The following is a 23,262-nucleotide window of genomic DNA, read 5'->3' on the forward strand; positions in this document are numbered from 1 at the left end:
CTGAAAAATCATCTCTTTTCACCACCGAAACCAAGGCCCAGGTGATTTCCATTCAAGTTCAATGATATGGTGCGGTTTTTCTGGTATCAGTATAAAACAACCAGCTTTACCTTACTAATGCATTCTGCTCAGAACTCTACATCTCAGACACTATTTTGTGACCCCTGCTTTTACTTTGTGTTCAAAGCCTTATACGGCTTTGCCCACCTCTTAATTTTTAAAAGGTTGGATGACTCTGTCACTTAATTTGTTAAACGCTTAGGGTGGTATGTCAGTCTCCCACTAATATTGTCCTTTTGCTCCAAGTAGGCAAAAATAAAACAAGGATACAGAGTATCTGAATAATATCATCAGTAAGATGGATTTTAATAAATATATTGAACTCTGTACCCTAAAAACAGAGTTCTCTTCCAGTTCCCATGGAACAGCAACAGAAGGGACCTCAGGTACACACATGAGATTATTTTAAAATGAAACAAAACAAAAATTGTATTCGTTGCAATAAAATGAAATTGGACATTAATAACAAAATATAAATTTTGAGGACTTGATACCCTGGAGATGAAAAGCCAATTCATAAATAACTCCAGAAACAGAAAGAGTATCACAACTACAATGACACAGTCACTGGAAAAATAGTGACAATGAGAGCAGTACAAATCAAAACCAAGGGTAAGTGGTCAAAGCTGCTATAGAAATGAAAAGTCGCTGCCTAAATTGTTGTACTGCTAAATAGGAATAAGAAAATAATGATATTAGTTGAACTGAGCATTCAATTAAAAATATTAGTAGGACCACAAAAGCCTAAATAAGAAATTAATAAAGATAAAACAGAAATTAGAAACAATTAAAAATACATGAGGGCTTCCCTGGTGGCGCAGTGGTTGAGAGTCCGCCTGCCGATGCAGGGGACACGGGTTCGCGCCCCGGTCCGGGAGGATCCCACATGCCGCGGAGCGGCTGGGCCCGTGAGCCGTGGCCGCTGAGCCTGCGCGTCCGGAGCCCGTGCTCCGCAACGGGAGAGGCCACGACAGTTGAGAGGCCCGCGTACCACACACACACACAAAAAAAAAACATTAAAAAGTAAGTGGCAGACTAAAATAGCATATAAGAGCTCTGACTGAGAATAGAGAGATCCTGTTTGAACTACAACTCTGGGCTTTGTAACTGTGTGACATCAGGCAAGTTAAATGTCTGAACTTCTTAACCCCCTGTATGTGAATAACAGTACTCAACTCACAAAGCTGTCAAGACGCTGAACGTTAGACAGTGCACACAAGGTACTCAGCACAGGGCCTGGCACACAGTGAGTGTTCAACGGGTATCATCAGGTATTATTATCATCACCTTCAAAAATGTCAAACAAACAAAGAAATCTAGGCCGAGAGAGAGTGAGAATATTTCATTGTTAGAAATTAGAACGGTGACATAGCCATACATGAAAGTTTTAAAAAACATTTTAGTGATTACTATATACAACTATGCTTAAAAAATGAAAATCTGGGTAAATCATCATTTTCTTGGAAAATAAATTACCAGATTTGACTCAGAAAGCAGTTGAAAAATTCCTGAATCAACGTAAGCATGGAAGACACTGAAATGGTTATCAAATAACTCTTTCCAAAAATGGCACAGGGCCCAGATGGGCTAATTCTAGCAAATCTTCAAGGAACAGTTATTTCTCACGCTACTTAAATGATACCACAGCATGGAAGAGAATAGAAACTTCTCACTTCATTTTATGAGGTCAGAACAGCCCTGATACAGAAGGCAATATACGGAGAAAAAAGTTCAGACAAATTACACTTTTGAACAGATACAAAAATCGAAAATAAAATATTAGCAAAGAATTATAACCAAATACACTTTATTCCACGAATGCTAGAATAGTTCCAATTTAGAAAATCACAAAACCACAATGAGATAGCACCTCACACTCACAAGAACAGCTATAATCAAAAAGAAAGAGTATAAATATAGATGAGGATGTGGGGAAATTGGAATCTTCATACATTACAGGTAAGAATGTAAAATGGAATAGCTGCTTTGGTAAACAGTCTGGCAGTTCCTTCAAAAGTTAAATATAGAGTTACCATATGACCCAGCACTTCCACTCCTACGTACATACGTAAGAGAAATGAAAACGCATATTCATACAAAAACCTGTACATCAATGTTCGTAGCAGCATTATTCCTAGTAGCCAAAAGGTGGAAACAATCCAAATGTCCACTAACTGAAAAATGAATAAACAAAATGTGACATGTCTGTACACTGAAATATTATTCAGCCATAGAAAGGAATGAAGTACTGACACATGCTATAACATGGATGAACCATGAAAACATTATGCTAGCTGAAATCAGTCAGTCACAAAAGGCCACATATTGTATGATTCTATTTATATGAAATGTACAGAATAGACAAATCCATAGAGATCAAAAGTAGATTAGTGGTCGCTTAGGGCTGGGACAGTGGTAAGAGGGAGGGAATGGAAAGTGACTGCTATGGGTACAAGGTTTCTTCTGGTGATGACAAAAATGCTCTGGGATTAACTTTAGTGATGGTTGCACCACTTTATAAACACACTAAAAACCACTGAATTGTATGCGTTAAATGGGTGACTTGTATATAGCCCCCACATATTCTTGATTTAAAACAACAAAAAGGGGCTTCCCCGGTGGCACAGTGGTTGAGAGCCCGCCTGCCGATGCAGGGGACACGGGTTCGCGCCCCGGTCCGGGAAGATCCCACATGCCGCGGAGCGGCTGGGCCCGTGAGCCATGGCCACTGAGCCTGCACATCTGGAGCCTGTGCTCCGCAACGGGAGAGGCCACAACAGTGAGAGGCCCACGTACCCCCAAAAAAAAAAAAAAAAAAAAAAAAAAAAAGGAGCAAACCTCCCAGTAAACCAAGAATAGAGGTCATTCCTTTGAGCACAATAAAGATCTATCTGAAACTAGTAACAAACAACATACTTAATGATGAAACTCTAGAAACATTCTCACTCAAGTCAGGATCAACACAAGGGTGTATCTTACCATTATCACATACCATTACTTTGAAGTTCTATCCAATGCAGTAAAACAAGAAAAATAAAAGTCCGAGCAGTGGAAAGAAGAGCTAAAATATTCATGATTTGTGGGCTATAACTGAATATGAAAGAAATTTGAGAAGAGAATTAATGGAAAAACTATGATAATTCATTTTAAAAGAGTTCAGTAAAATTGCGGGTTGCAAAATACTTATATAAAAATCAACAACTTTCCTATATGTCAGCAATATCGTTAGAAAATAAAATGAGGAAGGAAAAAAATGCCTTTCATAATAGTAATAAAAATTATAAATACACAGAAATAAATTTTCTGTTAAAAAGTATAAGGCTAATATAAAGAAATGTATATACGTTACAGAAAGGCATAAAAGAAGACATGAATAAATGAAAATGTTCAATGCTTCTGGATTGTAAGACTTAAAATTGTAAAGGTCATCTACCACTGAGACGGCTAAGATTAAAAAAGACTGACCGTATCAAATGCTGGTGAGGAACTGGAGTTGGAGACACTGGAATGCTTACACACTGCTGGTATGAATGTAAAGTGGTGCGACCATTTTGGAAAACAGTTTGACAGCTTCTTAAAAAGTTAAACATCCAGGCTTCCCTGGCGGCGCAGTGGTTGAGAGTCCGCCTGCCGATGCAGGGGACACGGGTTCGTGCCCCGGTCCGGGAGGATCCCACATGCTGCGGAGCGGCTGGGCCCGTGAGCCATGGCCGCTGAGCCTGCGCGTCCGGAGCCTGTGCTCCGCAACAGGAGAGGCCAAAACAGTGAGAGGCCCGAGTAACGCAAAAAAAAAAAAAAAAGTTAAACATCCATTACCATATCACACAGTCATTCTGCTCCTAGGGACTTACTCAAGAGAGATGAAAGCATACGTCCGTGCAAAAATGTGTACAAGAATGTTCACAGCTGCTAATTTCCCTGTAAAAGCCAAAAACTGCAAACAACCCAATGTCTATCAGCAGATGAATAGATGAGTTTTGGTATTTCCATACAATGGACTACTATCCAGCAGAAAAAAGGAGTGAACTATTGAGGAACACAACGTCATGGATAAGTCTCAAAATAATCCTGAAACCTGAGGAAAACCAGACAAAAAAAAATACGTACCGTATTAGTCCATTTATATAAAACTCTAGAAAAAGCAAACTAATATAAAATGATAGAAAGCACAGTGATGGAAACAGCAGAAGGTATGCAAGGAATTACCCAGGAGCAATCAGGAAACATTTGAGGCTGGTGGGTATGTTCTTTATCTTGATTGTGGTTATGGTTTCATAGGTAAATACATATGTCAAACTTTCCAAACTACATTCTTTAACTATGTACAATTTACTGAATTTCAACTAATACTGTTTTAAAAATTTATCCAGAAGAGAGTCAATCTATGATTTTATGTAGACTTAACATCCTACCCTTTTGGTATCCTAACAACCCTAATGGAGACATTTAAATAACGAAATCATTAAGTACAACAGTCATGTTGATTACGGTTACAATTTTTAAAATGTAGGGACTTCCCCGGTGGTCCAGAGGTTGAGACTCCGTGCTTGCACTGCAGGGGGCACGGGTTCGATCCCTGGTCAGGGAACTAAGATCCTGCATGCCGCGCGCGCGGTGTGGCAAAAAAAAAAAAGTTATCAACTATCACCAACTTCATTTTAACTACAGTGCCACTAAACTACCAATGGCGTCTGTATTGAAACTTGATAAACTCATCTAAAGCCTATACATGCATGCATACATACGTAAATACATAAGAATAGCAATGAGAATAACCGAAAAGAATAAATGAAAAAGAATAAATGAGTAAATGCTGAGCCCACCAGAAATGAAATGCACTATCCAAACAGATAGGCAGTGGAAGGAAAAGAGATCAGTGAAACAGAATGGGAAATCTAGAAACTAGATCCAAGTTTATATACTACTTAGGCATTTAATAATATGGCATCTCAAATGGCTGAGAATAATTTTTTTTCAGCAACTGTCATTGAATAACTGGCTAAATGTTTGCTGGAAAAAAAGGGATCCTTACCTCACACCATATGTCACAATCAATTCCAGGTGGACGAAGATTAAAAGATAGGACTTTGAGTTCTGGCAACAAGGTATACTGAGCTAATGCAGATACCCGACCACTGCAGAAATACTAGATGAAAATAATTTTTAAGAATATGTAATGCATGGTATATCTCACAAGCAATAAAAGGAAATCCCCAAGTGCTAGAGGAACCATGGGGTGTTTGTGAGTAAGGAGGGAAGGGAAGGAGGAGAGAGATAAGGGGAAAGGAAGACTGGCTATCAGGCCTGGAGACAGGCCTTAATGGCTTTGGGCTTGAGTTTTTAACACCTGCACACATGAGATGAGACCTTGGGTCTTAAAAGGCCAGGAGTTAGAAAGGAGGCCCTGCATTCTTTTTCTTCACCATATTTAATGAGCACCTACTATATGCCAGGCTCCCTGTGAACAAGAGACAAGGATTCCTGCCCTTATGTAAATTAACAAGTGCCTTAGAACAGAGCACGTGGCAGGATGCGAAGATAGTTAATAAACACAATAGATAACTAAATCAAATATTGGGCCGGCCAAGAAGTTCGTTTGGGTTTTTCGTAAGATCTTATGGAAAAAACCAAACAAACTTTTTGGCCAGCCCCATAGTATGTCAGAAGGATATAAGCATTGTGGGGGGAAGAAAGGAGAAAGTAGAGCAGGATGAAGGTGACGAGAAGTATAAGTGTGTGTGTTTGTGAATGTGACAGACAGACACGGATGAGGGGGCTATTTTAGGATCATTAAATAGGATAGTCAGGCTGCACTGAGGAATGACAGCTGACCAAAGATTTGAAGGAGTCAGGGAAGCCATCCATTGGGATATCTGGGCAGAGGGAACTACCAGTAAGAACAGACTGGGAGCTTGGGGGACAAGGATAGAGGCAGGGAGACCCGTTAGGGTCAGTAATCCAGGTGGCAAAAGCCTGGACCTTCCAAATGCACCCCAAGTGAAAAAGGGACTAAAAATCTGACAGCAAAAGTGTGTCTCTACCCAAATTTTTTTTTTTTTTTTTTTTTTTGGCTGTGTCGGGTCTTAGTTGCAGCACACAGGCTTCTCTAGTTGTGGTGTGCGGGCTTAGCTGCCCTGCAGCACGTGGGATCTTAGTTCCCCGACCAGGGATCGAACCTACATCCTGTGCATTGGAAGGCGGCTTCTTAACCACTGGACCACCAGGGAAGTCCCCTCAAAACTCCTGAGTAAAGGGAGAAAGAGTCTTCAGTGAGAAAATGAAACCCCAGGTCTGAAAATGATTGGAGGCAAAATACATACTCCTCATTTGATAGAGGAATTTCTAAGATAATTAATTAATGGAAAAAGCGGTCCCAAGCCAATGATACCTCCAGGATGTTTGGCAAAATCAAATGCGAAATCACTCAGAAGGGACATTGCCAGAACTCAGACCCGTGGGAATTCCACAAAATCCCAGATAAAGAAAAGCTCACAGTCAGTGCCAAACACATGAGGAAAGTCATTCACCATGAGCAAAGGTGAGCAGACTGAACAAGCAGAAGGATCAGGACCTCCAGGAAACTGCGCTCATCCATCAAACTAAAAAGGACCAGAGGATAAGTTATGATTAAGACTACTTATGAGGAAATACTGCTGAGCAAAAGAAGCCAGGTATTGAAGAGCACACACAGTCTGATTTCACGGATGTGACGTTCGAGAACAGGCAAAACGCAATCTATGGTGTTAGCAGTCAAGATGGTGGCTATCCAATGCGGTGGCGGCGTGAAAGGCATAAAGAGGCCTTCTGGAAGTATCTGATTTCTTGATGGCTGCGCTAGTTACACAAGTGAGTCGATTCTGTGAACATTCATTCAGCTCAACACGCATGACTGAAGAGAGAAGGCTGGGTGGCTGACATGCCAGAGGGCAAAGATGGAACGAAGGTCCCATGTCTCCCCCTCCCCCCAGCGTAAAAGCTGGTGAGTGAAAGATGGGGAAATTCCAGGAAGTCCTGAAGGGCAGGCCCAAGTGAGTCCTCCAATCAGAGCCTGCGCGGTCTCCTGAGGGCACCCCAATGGAATGGAGGTGGTGGGAAATAACGTCGCTCACGCTGTAGAGCTGCCCCTGGTGGAGATGGGAATGGAAGGGGTGGCTAACGTAGCTGGGAAAAGTCCTCAGGAAGGAGGTGTGTCCACTGGGGCACAGAAATGTGAGTGCTCAAGATGGTCTTTGGGGCCCAACCCCTCATTTTACAGGAGAGAAAACCAAGGCCCAGACAAGTGAAGGGACTGGCCCAAAGTCACCTCTGCCCCCAGTATTATCGGTTTTCCTTGACAGGGTATATACAGATGAAAGAGAGAGGCAGCCAACAGGCACGGTGGTGGAAAACAAGACGCCAGAACCACACTGCCTAGATTCTAACCCCAACTCCACCACTGCCGGCTGTGAGACCCTGGGCGAGGCATGTACCCTGTGTGTGCCTCCATTTCTTCACCTGTAAAATGGTGCATAAATGTAAACGTGTACAACCGCTTTCTACAAAACGTGTGACCAACGGATAAACACAATGTACTAGAGCTGAACGGATACCTACCCTAGGGCACGAGATTCCACTTCTAGACACATCCCTAACAGAAATGCATTCACATATGTATCAAAAGACATGGGTAAGTCCAGCCACGGCAGCACTATTTTTAATAGTTAAAATGTGGAGACAACCCAAATATCCACCGTAAATGGAACAAATAAATTTACACGTGGGTATCACGGAACACTACAGCACAGCAATGAAAACGAATAAAACTACTACTACCCATGGATAAATACCACAAAGGTACTACTGAGCCGAAGCTGCCAGAATGTGATTCCATTTACGTGAAGTTCAAAAACAGTCAATTCAACGCATGGCGGGTAAGGGGCGTGGTGACTGGAGGGGCCCTCGGCAGCATCTGGGGTGCTGGTTATGCAGGTGTGTCTACATCATGAAAAGTTCTGAGCTGTGCACTAAGCATTCGTGTGCTTTTCTGTACATTGCGTTATACTTCAGTGAAGACACTGACTTAATTATACTCATAATAGAACGCACCTCAAAAGGCTGTTATGAGGACTAAACAAGATAATATTTGCAGAATGTTTCGAACAGAGCATGGCAGTAGGGAGGGTGCTGATAAAAAGCCCCAAGTCTAATTTTTCCAAAGAGGAAATGCAGGTGGCCAACAGGTACATGAAAAGATGCTCAACGGCGCTAATCATCGGGGAAATGCAAATCAGAACCACAACGAGCTATCGCCTCACACCTGCCAGAATGGGTATCATCAAAAAGAACACAAATAACAAGTGTCGGCGAGGATGTGGAGAAAAGGGAACCCTCGTACACTGTTGGTGGGAATGTAAATTGGTGCAGTCACTGTAGAACACAGTATAGAGGTTTCTCAGAAAACTAAAAATAGAACTACCCTATAACCCAGGAATGCCACTCCCGGGTATATATCCAAAAAAACCAAAAACACTAATTCGAAAAGATACATGCACCCCAATGTTCATAGCAGCATTATTTACAATTGCCAAGGTATGGAAGCAAACTAAGTGTCCATCACCAGATAGATGAATAAATATATGTATACATACAACGGAAGATTACTCAGCCATAGAAAAGAATGAAATTTTGCCATTTGCAGCAACGTGGATGGACTTGGAGGGCATCGTGCTATGTGAAATAAGCCAGAAAGAGAAAGACAAATACTGTATGAGATCCCTTATACGTGGGATCTAAAAAAATACAACCAACTAGTGAATATAACGAAACAAAACAAAGCAGACTCACAGATATAGAGAACAAACTAGTGGTTACCAGTGGGGAGAGGGAAGGGGAGGGGCAATTTAGAGGTGAGGGATTAAGAGGTACATATTATTAGTTATAAAATGAGCTACAAGGATATCTTGTACGACATGGGGAATATAGCCAATATTTTATAATAACTACAAATGGAGTATAACCTTTAAAATTGTGACTCACTATACATACACCTGTAACTTATATAATATTGTATAGCAACTATGCTTCAATTAAAAAAATTTTTTTTTAAGTAAAAAGAAAAAAGAAAGCCACTGGTCTAGAAGGAGCACCCTGCCTCGGGGGTCTCCTTCTTATGCCCCTCTTCTGAGCCCCCTCCCTAGCACAATGCAAGGGCCCCTCTCACTCGGCACTGTACCCCATATACCAGCGTGGTCTTCAGTGGAGCCCCCCAGGGCACAGAAGGCATTGAAAGCACTGAGAACTTCAATAACACGCCCAAGGTCACACTGCAGGGGTGGGTGGAGCCAGGACTTCAACCCAAGCAGTCTGAAGCTGGAGGTGGGTTCTCTCAACCATAGCGCCTAATACACACATCTTGGTATTTCATATATTATTAAGTAGAACGCTGTGCTCTCTGATCTTGATTTTAGAACTGAACCATTTCTATGCAGCAGGAAAATCAGAGCTTGCTTTTCACTTCAACGTGGGTCACATTCTTCTGCAGACACCTTCAATTTAAAACAAGAAACAGGGAATTCCCTGGTGGCCTAGTGGTTAGGATTTGGCACTTCCACTGCGGAGGCCCAGGTTTGATCCCTGGTGGGGGAACCATCCCGCGTGCCGCACGGCGTGGCCAAAATACAAAAAAATAAATAAAATCAAATAAAACAAGAAACAGCTCCCTCACCTCGGTTCCAACAACAAACTGGGGTGAGAAATACAGAGGATGTCCCGTCCCATTCTCCCCTGGCATGTCTGGGTAGCAATGATAGCAGATCTGCCCCCACTCCTGGTTTAAGCCCGATGGGTTTCTGTGGATTGGAGTGAGAAGCAATTTCCTTCCTCGTGATAGCTGGGCAGGTCGAGCACTTTCTCACAATGAATTCTCCCCAGGTCTGAGCTGTGGAGTGAGACAGGGCTGGGTCTGGGAAGAAAGAGTTGGCTTCGATCGACCTGCCCACCTCTGAGGTCTAGCTGCGAGGAGAGGAAACGCGTTGGCCGCAGGACTCAAAGCAGGGGGGCCGCCGTCCAACAGCCCTGCCCTGGGGCACCCGATCCAAAGGTACTTTCTTGTTTCGGAGGCCAAGCTCCGTATCTGTAAACACAATGTGTTTCCTTTTTCATGCTGGGACTGGCGCTGTTATTGTTCAGCACTTTCTGTGTCAGCCCAAATGTAAGCAGAGCCCTTGCCTGTGGAGAGTTCTGTCTCCCGATGCCACGCAGACCTGGTGTGGGGTCCAGGGCCTGACTTCTCCGGTGGGAAGAGCCTCAGGCCCGATGAGACTGCATCCCACCTGCGGGGAGGGCATCACTTCCCACTGCTTTACATCCCCAGACCCAACAGAGTCACCTGACCACTGATTGCTCCAGAAACGTCCACTTACAGTGTACTTATCTGCCTGCAGGCTGGGGGAGCAGGGGAAGGTCTCCCGGGACCAAAACTGTCTTAGTTTTTATCTCCTAGGCTAACTCTAAGGAGTAACAGCTGCCTAGGGTATTATATTGAAAAGGAGTCTAATACCCTAAGACCATTTCTGGACTTAGCAGAAAAGAGTGCTGTGATTGATTAGCGATGTCTGCCCTGGTTTCAGAATTGGAAAGGGGTGATGCGTTTGCCAAGTACTCACCACAGCCACTCCAAGCAGGAACAGATGAAATCAGAAGCCGCAAAAACCATAATCAGGCAGTGGGAAGTGTCCATCCCTTTGGGATGTTCCATCAAATATGGAACGTAATGCAACATATTGGTGCTCAGGAAACTAAAAGAGAATCTACCTTATTTCCTTGTTACCTAACACTCATTTATTCAAACCCAGCCCCTTTAAAGGTGCCTGTGGTCCTACAGATTGTCTAACTTTGGTGTGGAGCCTCTGGAATGTGTGAAAAATTGGACATGACAACCAAAAATCTCTCTTATCTGGAGGCAGTAAAGGACCGGGGAAAATTTAGAAAATCTAGCCATAGCACCAGCCAGGAAGGGGCATGAATGGGCCCTCAACTAAAACTGGACCACCTGCACAGAAGGCTGATAACTTGCACATCTTACATAGGCTAGTCCTGAATCCCCCACAGAGACAGACTTCTAGAGCCTCCTTCTAGGCTGAGTTGGGAGGGTTCATTGATTATCAGTTGATATAGTGACCTTTCTGTTCCTCTCAGTGTTAGTTTCTACCTTTCAAGGTTTTCACCCAACAAATTTACTTTGACCTCTGAAAAACCACTCACCCCTTCAAATAACCTAGAAGCCCGCCATACCTACAGGGAAATCTTTCTTCTGGATCGTCTTTATATGCACAAATGCACTGCAACGTGATTATAACCTTACCTCTAGCTAATACAATGACCCTGATGGCAGAAGACTCAGGATCTCCAGGAATGACCCCGCCAGAGGCAAAGGCTCTCCTTCTCCATTCCTTGGCACTACTTCTGAACGACTGGTACACCTGTCTCCTTGATGACGTCTTCCCTTGTTCTCTGAGTGCCAGTGGATGCAGCAGATAGAAACATCCATCGCAAAGGAGGATTGGGGCAGGCGCTTAAATGTTGGAAAAGGCTCGGACAAGAGGCATTTCACTTCTCATCCATCCCATGACCACAGTCCCTTCTCTCTGTCAGAGAGCAGAACTGGCACAAAATAATATAGTCAGGGCTGAACACACAGCCAGCCAAGGCCTCCCAGGAGCTGGGGATGGGAAGGAAGTATTATCTCTACAGGCAAGGAACTGACAAGTGGAATGGGTCTCTGCCTTCTGACTTAGGGGAAATTCACATAAATTACATAATGTTCCAAAGGCAAATGAAAATCTAATTCCGAGTTTATAATAGAGCTACATTTTTGAAATAAGGCTACAGAAATGTGATCCTGAACTCCCCACGTGCTGTACACATCAAACCTCAAGACAGCAGACAGCGTGGAGGCAAATAGCCCTGTGTCCAAGGACTGTCGCAGGCAGCTCAATGATTTCAGGCACCGTTCGGAACCATCCCTCGGAGATGGTTACAATAGGACACGGCTTTTATGTGATCAGCCCTCAAAACAAGTGCCACTGATACCCCTTGCTCTCTGTGTATGCAACAGCGCCACTGAACGAGCCAAGATGTACCCCGTCTACATTCAGTTTTGTTTGTGTAAAAACTGCCCTTTGGTGGCGGCGACATCGGGTTTCGAAAGGCTTCCTTTGTGGAAATCTGATTCACTGACATAAAGCACGTGTAAAGCACCTAGTACGATGCCTGGCACTTAGTAGGGGTTTGTGGTCTGCCTTCAGGATGCAACCCAACACCCCCCGGACAGGCATTCTAACTCCTGGGCCGCCCAAACCAATGCCACATCTTCCGAGGCTTCGGAGACCACAAGGGCTGATGTGTGTCTTTCCAGATGACAGGCAAAATGCTGTAGGCCACTCTGCAAGTATTAGGCTTAAAACCTGAGCATTTCAAAAGCTCTCTGAGCCCTCCAGTCTTCCTCTAATGAAAGGCACTGCAGAAACCCAAGGTATGATTACCACTTCTGAAAGGAAGAAGAAGAAAAAAAATACTGGCTCACAAAATACCCGTACTAGAGCATCGACAGATAAGACCGTTTTATAATCCAGTTCCCTAGAGAGCCATTTATTTTGGTGAGGCCAGTGTGCATAGCAGACGCTGTGGAAGCCATCAAGATAACACGAATAACAACCCAGTGGACTTTTGAAGTGTAAACATAAAAGTCTATTAAGAATACAATGTTGGTTTAATCCCAAGACAAAAAATTTACTTAATGAAAAGCACAACTCATCTCAAGAAGGAAATATCGATACCAGCTGTGAGCAGAAAATGAGGGGATTCCTTCCAGGGAACATCTGAATTTCAACCCACTGCCTTTCCAATGTTTACTCTGGCCATAAAGTCTCAAATACTTTTCCGAGGATCTCATTTTTCTACAGGAGAAGGAAGTCAGGGAGAAGTCTGGGCAGGGCCAAAGGAGACCTTGGCAAAGCCTTGGAAAGGCACAGACGCACCCCAGAAGGTGCACCTTGACACGGCTCTGTCTGGCTTCTCTGGGTAGAGCGGGGAGCAGCCTCCGGGCCCACCAGGTGCTAATGAGGACCCCAGCAGAGACCCTCACTCCAGCCGCCACGGGGCCAACAGCGATAAATGACAGTCCTGTGCCGCTGACACACATGCCCGGCACCGACCAGCACCACGCCGGCAACCAGGATACGCCACTAAACCCCCCTCTTTAACAACACTCCCTAGACACTTCCTAGACTTTTTTCAGTGTGTTCCAGAGAAACAAGGGGATACTGAACACTAGGGACAAAGGAGAAGGGCTTCTTAGAAAGGATTTTCTGATTACGAGCTCTGTTCCACCACCTTTGAGAGGGATCATGGGCCCTGAAATCAAGAAAGACTTGGCCAGGACTTCCCTGGAGGTCCAGTGGTTTAGACTCCGCGCTTCCAGTGCAGGTTCGATCCCTGGTCCGGAACTAAGATCCCACATGCTGCTCGGCGTGGCCAAAAAGTAAAAAAAAGAAAAGAAAAGAAAGAAAGACTTGGCCATAAGCAACACCTGTGCACGCTGAGAACCCACACAAAGGTGCTTAAACCCTCTTCACTTACATTCCTAAAAACTCCCAGCTCCGGGCTTCCCTGGTGGCGCAGTGGTTGAGAGTCCGCCTGCCGATACAGGGGACGCGGGTTCGGGCCCCTGGCCCGGGAGGATCCCACAATGCCGCAGAGCGGCTGGGCCTGTGAGCCGTGGCCGCTGAGCCTGTGCGTCCGGAGCCTGTGCTCCGCAAGGGGAGAGGCCACAACAGTGAGAGGCCCGCGTACCGCAAGAAAAAAAAAAAAACAACTCCCAGCTCCCACTAGGCCTGATGGCTATAATCAAGGACGACTTCTTATATACAGTTTCATACTTATGTATGTATGAACATAATAAATGAGTATGATATATGACATAACGTCATAAGATACAACACACCTCCAATTCTAGCAAGAGGTAACAAGCTTGCTAGGTAACAGGCTGTTCTGACTAATCTCGAATTCTCCTCTACCGGCAGACCTCACTTTACCGCACTTTGCTTTATTGAACTTCGCAGATATTGTGTTTCTTACAACTTGAAGGTGTGAGGCAACCCAGCCTCGAGCAGGTCTATTGGCGCTGTTTTTGCAACAGCATTTGCTCACTTCATACCTCTGTGTCACATTTTGGTAATTCTTTGCAGTATTTCAAACTTTTTCATTATTGTTATGTGCTGTGGTGATCTGTCATCGGTGATCTGATGTTACTACTATGATTCGCAGAAGGCTCAGACGATGGTCAGCATTTGTTAGCAATGAAGTAATTTTTAATTAAGGGATGTACACTTTTTTAGACATAATGCTATTGCACACTTGATAGACTACGGTACGGCGTGAACAACTTTTACAGGCACTGGGAAACCGAGAAGTTCGTGTGACTTGCCTTATTGCCGCGGTCTGGAACTGAACCCGCAGTATCTCTGAGGTCGGCCTGTGCATGTAACTGCCGTTCATTTATCCATCCATCCGTTCTACGGGGAGGCAGCACAGAGGATGCAATAAAACCAAGCATAAAGCATCTGACTGGAGTCTTAGCTCCACCACCTACTAGCTATATGGCTTTGGGTAAACCATTTAATATCTCTCGGTTATGGTTTCCTCCTCTGTAAAATAAGGACAATAATAGGGCCTATTATTAGCATAGTCACAGTGATTAAATGACTAAATTAATCTGAGTGTTTGGCAAAAAATAAGTCCTCAAGGGTTAATCATAATTAATATTATGATTATTGAGGGTTAATCATAATTAACATTATGACTACATTATGTAATTATTATGACAATAATTACAATAATTACTAGGACTATAAAAGCATTCACTCATCTATCCCTACGTACCAGAGTGAGCAGCAAATCATTTTAGCCTTCTGATTTTGCAGGAGTCTTTACCGGGGCATTAGATTTCTCAGGGCAACGCCTCCCATATAAACCTCCCTCTCCTGCCGGGGGAGATGATGGTAGGCCCTAGCACCAGAGCCATTTACAGCCTGAGGAACCCCTTCCCAAAGCCATGTTTAAACAATTACGAGCATTATGTTGCAGGTACCCATGACCATAGGAGGCCAGCCCAGCACGGTGTTCATCTCGCAGAGACATCTTTTGTGTGGGTTTTGGGTTTCAGCTGGGCAACGCCAAGTCATAGAGTGAGGCGCAAGACGAGTTTTCATAAGCTCACCCTGTCACAAACCAGGCAGGGGTTCATGCTGACATCCCCACAGTAAGATTAAACAGCATGCTTCGTCAGGCACTAAATACTAACACAGCTCCGACGTCAGGGGGACACTGATTAAAACTGATGTCAATAATTTATGAAACACAATATGGTCTTCAGATGCTCTTTTTTTTAAAAAAAGGAAGAGGGGTAAAAGGGCCTAGCAACCCAGGTGGTTTAAAACTGTTCATGCATTTTCTCTTGAATGTACACCCCCCCACCACCATGCATGGATGCTTCTTTACACAATGAATATAAATGCACATGTGTGTAAGAGCATGTGAACGCTGCTGATACATATGGGCGGAAGAAAGTATTTAGTTATTCCACGGAGAGCTGTCGAGGCCGTAACGTTATACATAGTCTTCTCTTTCATATTGTTTTGGGTTTTTTCTTCTCCGGAAGAAGTCCAAAATTGCATTTAAAATAAAATTGGACCTTACAAAAGTTCATGTTTATTCCACAGAGAACTTAACCTTGAAACAACCCCAAAAAGAAAGCTGGACCAAAGAAAACCGATAGGATATATGCATTTCTTAGTAAACCGAAAGCACCTCAGCCCTGTGTAGAACCATTTAGTCAAATAATAATATCGATTTTTTTCCAAGTTTTAGGACTGGGGGAGGGAGCAGGGATTAGAGGGTTAACCTAGGGAACGATGCCACTTTATTATGTCATGTCTTTTTATTTTAGAAAGGCGAAGACCGTGATAATGCTTCATTTTTAATCAAAACTCATTTTGAGAATTAAAAATATACTTTGCCTTAGTTGTAAATAATCTGGGTAGCTTGACTTAATATGTCAACAGTGTGAAATTCACAAGATGGGATTATGTTGGGGAAAAAAATCCGAGCTGCTGAGAGTACAAAAGTTAGTGTTTGAAGGATTCATTAATGCCTTTTCCTAGCACAGTGCCCTGTAGTGTCTCAGAACACCTGTCAAATACTAATTCATTCACATATCTCCACTTCAGGGCCTTTTCATAAAAAGCTCGACCTTTAATTGTAAATCACTTCTAAATTGTCTTTGCTGGCTTTCTCTTTTGCGGAATGATGGAAAAATCACTAAGACTTCAATTAAGACTTTATGGGAAGTCAACCTGACATTCCCGAGGCTATATCTACAAGGTATCAGAACATCTATTCAAAAAGGAAACTATAAATAACTTTAACATCGTTGAATTGGCTTGGCTTTTATGAGATGACTGAATAATTGGCAAGATTTAAAGATACTTTAACTACTGAGAATTAAAATAACTTCAGTAAAAACCAGAAAATATTGCTAGGCGATTATTTGTCATGTAGATTCTGTACTTATTAGGCCTAATTAAACTTTTTGAACAAAAAGGCTTACTAATTACGTTAGTTAATATGTTGATTGCTCAATTTGGTTTAAAAAAAAAAAAAAAAAACCCGGTCAATCCAATTTGTGCACAGTTAGTGCTTTGGTCAAAAGACAAAATCCTCCACTATAGAAATTATTTCAAGTACATGGCCATTGTTATAACAATTGCGGGTTACAGAAACTGACAGGGAGAGATGGGGGTGGGTGGTATCCAAACAATACCACCCCTGCTAAGAGGAATCTTCAGGCCAGTAAAATGCTACCGTCAGAGCCAGTTTATCTGCCTCGATGTATTCACTTGTGTTTTTTCCAATCAGACCCTGCTGGTGACAATGAGAAGTTATCTTTCATATGCACATACATACTAAAACTGATAGCAAAACCCTGGGAGGCCTTTTAAATGTCAATAAAAGGTTTTTACGCACAAAAGGAAGAAAAGAAAAGAGGAAAGGGGAGAAGAAAGAGAAGAAATGGGAAAAACCAACAGTTCTGAAGGAATGGAGCAGATCAAAGGAGTTTTAATTCTCCAAGACGACTAAGCCGGGGTGTAACCACTATCTCGCCACCGAATCCTGAAAAGTCTCTTCCAACAGGCAACCAGTTCCGTCCCTTAAAGGAGGGGGAAGAAGGACAATTAGGTCTGCAAAAGTGTACACTTGGAGTGCAAAGATGGAGGCCCCGCCACGCAACAGGAGAACAGCCCTCTTCAGACCAGGACGCCTGCCTGGGCCTTAGCGCCGACCGGGCTTCTCCAAAACATGTTTTCCATTCCAAAAGTCTACATCCACAGTCATGAGGCACAAACTATTCGACAACAACATGACACAATTAATCAGAACCAGACCTCAAAACGTGTGTTTGTGGGGACCAGCGAACTTTGTAATGTGCCTCAGAGGCCGAAGCAATTGAAGAGACTCACACCAGCTGTGTGGGGCTGGGGGGAGGGGGAGGAAACATCTATATTCCACGAAAGATGAACACCCAAGGGCGTACTGACCAACTATACCGACCACTGACCTTGATGATTTTTGTTAAAATAAAACATGAGATTTGGGCATTTACATCTCATACTGGAAAAGCAGAGTATGGTCTTACTACCTTTCCCCTCCTGTTTTTTTTTTTTTTAAAGCCTCATTTCCAACCCAACAGTATCCACCAGTGCCGGTTTTGTCAGATTTCTCTTTCAGGAACTGAAACCCCATGAAATCGAGAATCTGGGCCCTTAGTTAATTCGGAACTGTTTAATTTCACCGAACCCTGACGCTAACAACAACAAAAAAATCTGGTATACTTCTTTTTTGGAGCGGGATTGAATTAGTTTAAAATAATTAGTGAACTCTCTTTTGTAATCTGTAGATAGTAATTAATTTAAATCACATCATTCTTTTGCTAACACAAACAGGCTGTCCAAAAGAAAAATATATATCTATTTTCAAACCATAAAAGACGAATGGATGACGCAGGAGTGATAGTCGTCGTGTACCGAATTGGCCCCAAACTGCAAATCCCTTTGCCATCTCCCAAGGGATCTGTGGTCGTGGAGCTGGAACTTCCCGGGAACCAGGCCGGGGTCCCCAACAGCGCGCGCAGCTGCAGCCCTAGGGGAGGGGGGGTGGGGCGGAGGTGGACGCCAGGGTCCCGCCAAACTGAGGGGAAGGCACAGAGTGTGTGCCTTTGGATCTGGGGTTAGGGGGACCGGTCGGCAAATGTTCTGCAAAGCCCTCTCCCCGCATCTTGGCTTCGCACAGCGCAGTGAACGCAAACCCGAGCGTCCACGGCCGGCGCCACGAGCGCGAGCGGACCAGCTCTCTGCGCTCCGCGGTGCAGGATTTCCACGTACGCGCCTCCCACCATCCCCACCACATCAACGAAGCGGGCGATCCTCGGGAACCTTCGGTCGCGAGGCCCGGGAGCAGCCGCCCGGGTCCCCGCCCGCCGCCCGCGTCCCCGCGGTGCCCCACTCACCCACGCACTCGTTGGCCTCGCGGGCTGTGGCGCGCTGCCAGGGCCGGTCGTAGTGAAAGGGCTTGCAGCGGTCGCACTCCGGGCCGGCCGTGTTGTGCCTGCAGTCACACACCAAGCTGTCGTCGCGGTCGCGCACGCAGCGGGCCGCGTGGCCATTGCACTTGCAGCGGCCGCCCACCTGCAGGTCGGACACGGCGTAGAAGTACGAGTCGCGCGCCAGCTCTGAGTCGTCCTCGTTCTCGTCGCCGAACGTGTGCAGGCGGCTGAAGGCCACGCGGATGTCGGTGGCCGTGACCCAGTCTTGCAGCACGGGCGAGTTGTCGAAGTCGTGCGCCGAGGGCCGCCCGTCCAGCGTGCTGAAGGCGATGAGGCCGCCCGAGAGCGGGCGCATGTCGGTGTGCGAGTCGGTGCACACGGCCTCCTGCTCGTTCTGCTTGGTGATGGGCGCACGGTGCGGCCGGTTGTACATCTTGCGGCACTGAGTGGAGTAGAACTGGAAGGGCACCCACGTGCGCCCGTAGTCCATGGACTTGTAGATGGCCATGGACTCGGGCCGTGGCGAGCAGAACTGCAGGCTCACATAGGTCACCTCGAACTTCTTGCCGAGCGACAGCGTGAGCGTGACGTTGTGCGGGAACTGCAGGTAGTTCTCGGACTGCCAGCACGTCAGGTTGTGCGGGTTGTTCAGATCCGTGAGGAAGGCGGGCGGGTGCGCCTTCTTGGGGTCCGAGGCGTTGCAGAGGTGGCAGGAGCGCAGCCGCTCCTCGCCGCGCTCGCTCACCACGCAGTAGCGCCCGGCGGGCCGGCCGCAGGTGCTGGACACGCGCACGTCCTTGCCGAAGGCCGCGTTGACAAAGTCCGGGATGCAGCGGCGCGGGTGGCCGTTCTCGTCCGAGCAGGGGTCGGGCTGCGCCGCCTGGCCGGCGAACATGCTGAGCCCGGGCCCGCCACGCACCGCGCCCACCAGGCACGCCACCGCCGCCAGCGCCGCCAGCGCCTCCCACACTGCGCGCATCATGCTGCGTCCAGCCTGCCCCGGCCCCGCCGCGCCGAGGAGTCGGTCCGCCCGCCGCAGAAGGCGCCTGCGGAGAGAGAGGAGCCGCGCTCAGCCAGGCCGCCCCGCGCCCTCCACCCCCCGGCGGGGCGGCGAGCGGGGGCGCGGGCGAGTGCCCGGCTTCCCCCGCACCAAGCCCGCGGCCGAACGAACTCCCGCCTCGCTCCCCCGCGTCCCGGGGGGGCAGGCGAATCCGGGGGCCCCAAGCCCGCACCACCCGCGCCTCTCTTTCCCGGCCGGCGGCGAGCCGGGGCCGCGGGCCACCGCTCGGCTTCCCCGCCGCCGCCTCCACGCCGCCCGAGGGTCCGGCCCGCGCCCGTCCGCCCGTCCGCGGCCGGCCTGCCAGCACCCCAAACTCGGACGCAGGACAGCTCGTGGGGCCCCCCGAGCCCGCACGGCCCGCGCCCCCTCCTCCCGCAGCCCGGGGTCCCGCTCAGCTGTCCCATATCGCACCCCCGCCGGCGAGTCCGCGTTCGGGACTTTACCTCAGGAGAGGGCAAAAGAGAAAGAAAAGTTTGCCCGGCCCCGGCCGGGGAGCCCGCGCGCCGGACGGCGGAGAGCCTCTCGCTGGCTGCTAGCAGGAGCGCCCTGCCTCAGCGCGGGCTTGCCAGCTCCATGCCCGGCGCGGCCGCCGCTGCCCCAGCCCCGGCCCGGCCGCCGCCGCCGCCTCTCCCGCCCGAGTGACGACGCGGCCGCCCGGCTCCCGGCGCTCCCGCCGCGGTGCGAGTGCCGCCCAGCCCGCGCCCGGGGCGCACATACACTCCCGCTGGCTGGCGCGCACTCACACACGCACGCACGCCCCCGAAGGCTCCGCCGCCGCCGCCGCCGCCGCCGCCGCCACTCGCGCAAGGAGTGGGGGGCGGAGGGGAGCGCGGGGGCGGGGGGCGGGGCCGCCGGGCGGGGCGCCGGCCAATAACGTCGGCGAGCAGCCGCCCGGTCGCTAGCAAAGTTTTAACCCCGGGAAAGAAGAAAGTTAAAGGGAAGAGGCCCGGGACCCGGAGAGAGCGAGGACACGAGCGGGTGGGAACCGGGGCGCCCGAGAAGGAGAAGCAGAGACAAAGGGAAAGCAAGGAGAGCGCCCGGGGAAACCCCGGAGAGGGGGCTGGGCTCGGCGCGCACCCCGCGGAGGGAGGAGGGGCCGGCCGCGGTCTGTCCGCGTCGCCCCGGCCCCGCGCTGCGCGGAGAGCCCCGCAGGTTTCCGCCTGCCCCACGCCCGGGGGAGCGCGGAGCCCGGGGGGAGGGGGCGATTTACTCCCTCTTGGTCCCAGGCAAACACATCTGTGTTTGTTTTCTTTGCTGCGCCGGGGTCGGGCCTTCCTCTAACCCGGCCTGATGGCCCCGGTGGCACCGCGCACAGGGCCGTGCCCCGTGGGCAGACAGCCCAGGATCGTAAGGAAGAGCCGAGGAAGATGGAGCCTCCGCTGGCTCACCCCTCCCGCCCGAAGCCCCTGGGGTCTGGAGAGAAAGAGCTGCTCCCCCGCCCCCCTCCCCCCTCCCCACAGTTGTCACTGTGCGGTGGGCCTATCTGTCGGGAAAGCTGCCCTTTTCCTGCCCGGGGAGCTGTGGTGGGCTGGAGGATGAAGAGGGAAAAAAGCAGGACGGCACCTGGGCACTGGCCAACGCCCCTCCCAGACGGCTCTGTCAGGCTCAGGCTGGGGGCAGCCTAGCCCTCCCCAGATCCAGAGGCAGCCCTGTAGGTACTTGCTGGCTCAGTGTTGAAGGGTGCTGTGGCCCATACTATCTTGTGGGAGCCCCCACAACAGCTTTGCAGAGTAGGTATTAAGCTTCATTTTGCAGATGAGGAAACTGAGGTCTCAGGAGGTGAAGAAACTTGCCTAAGATCTGCCAGCTAGTAAACATCAAATCCAGGCACAGAAACTTGGCTTCTTCCTCTGCTCACATTTGTCAAATGGATAATCCCACCCAATTCGAGTCTCATGGGGCATCCTCGGGGCCACCCAGCTTCTCCTTGCCTCCTCTGCCACCTTAACGAAAGGGGGGAGGACAGTAATAGCATCCTTTGACCATCTTGCAGCAGCAGCCAAAGCACTCTGGGAAAAGAACACACAGGGCTGAGAGTTTGGAACTGAATTGCGGTTGTTACTTTTAGATGAGTGAGCTAGTAACAGACCTGGCTTGAAAGCCCAGGGTCCTGGTTCTGGCCCAACAGCTGACTTGCTGCATTCACTCCATTGAGTGCCTCATTTTGTCTTACTGGTATTCTCATAAACTCTGGGAATCTAAAAAGGGGCCTCAGGGCTAGTCTGGCCCAGCTCAGTCTCTTTGGACCACGGCCTTCCCCAGCCTCCCTGAGAGACAGCCACCCTAGTTCACTGCACCCTTGGGCTGCGGTGAACTTCCAGGGATGGGAGTTCACCGCAGCCCAAAGAAAGAAATCCACTCCATTGCAGGACAGCCTGGACTCATCCCCTCCCCTGGGGTAACATTTTAACTTTGCCTTCTTGTCCCATGTACCACTCTCTACACTATCTATGCCTTGCCTTGTGGCAGAGGGGGATTTCAGGTGACTTACAAGTTACTTAAAACAAGGCAGAATAACATAAATTAGTGAGGTGGAAGGAGATAAACGTTTCTCTTTTTTTTAATGTTTAACCCTGTGGACTGTGAAATCCCAACGGCATACTGAAAGGCAACACAGCAGTCAAGGAGCACAGGCTTCGGAGCCAGAGTGTGACCTTGACAAGTTTTGCATCTTTCTGTGCCTCGGTTTCCTCATTTGTAAAAGGGGGACAACAATCTCTATCTCACAGGGTTGTGAGCATCAAATGAGTTAACACATAAGAATATTATAGCTTATAATATGTGTACATAAATATTGTACTTAGATCATCTACATGGGTGTACTGTCATATAAATTTATATGTGAATGTACATAAAACCAGGCACACAGTAAGGGGATGTAGAAATGTTAATTGGTAGTATGAAATTGCTAGCTGTTCATAGAAATTTCAAGTCATTTAGAGAAGAACATTTAATCACATGGAAAGACGTTCGTGACATATTATAAAATGAAAAAAGGAAATTACAAAACACTATGCCTCCCAAAAAACACTAGGCACAGTATACTCTTATTTTTATTTTTTAAAAAATATGCAGAAAAAGACAACATTGCTAATTGTGGGTATCTCTGGATAGTGAGATTACTGGTGATTTTTGTTTATTTTTGCTTGCCTGTTGTTGATTGTGTACAGTAAAATAAGGAGAGCTAAGAGAAGAAAAACCAAGAGGGAAGGCAAAGTAGAGATGGGAATAAAGGTAAAACCCTCCCTGGGATGTCCTATTCATCTTCTGGGAGTGGGCCACAAATGTGTCCCTAAGCTTTCCCACAGCCAAAGTGAAAAGGAGACTATGTCAGTTACACAATTCCAAGGGTCCATGAGTTAAAAACAGACCTATTACTCAAGAGAATTACTACTCTTGGTACTAAAATCAGACAGGAATTTCTCCTGGGGGGCCTCATAAAGAAAACACAGTGTGAGGTAACAAGCACATCCCTAAACCTCTCGGAGGGTTTCTGTGATGGGCC

At 47.3% G+C, this 23,262-nt stretch overlaps 1 protein-coding gene across 1 annotated transcript in view; it reads right to left on the bottom strand.

Moving 5' to 3' along the window:
- NTN1 (netrin 1) overlaps positions 1–20,347 on the bottom strand; it is a 185,510-nt gene extending 165,163 nt beyond the window's left edge. The window contains exons 1-2 of the mRNA XM_032617341.1: positions 20,201–20,347; positions 18,662–19,743 (exon numbers count right to left, since the gene is read on the bottom strand). Coding sequence (XP_032473232.1) covers positions 18,662–19,679 — 1,018 coding nt within the window. The 5' untranslated portion in view covers positions 19,680–19,743; positions 20,201–20,347. The remainder of the gene's footprint in view (positions 1–18,661; positions 19,744–20,200) is intronic.
- Positions 20,348–23,262: the final 2,915 nt, after the last annotated feature.

This window comes from Phocoena sinus, chromosome 20, assembly GCF_008692025.1.
Source record: "Phocoena sinus isolate mPhoSin1 chromosome 20, mPhoSin1.pri, whole genome shotgun sequence".
Classification (NCBI taxonomy): Eukaryota; Metazoa; Chordata; class Mammalia; order Artiodactyla; family Phocoenidae; genus Phocoena; species Phocoena sinus.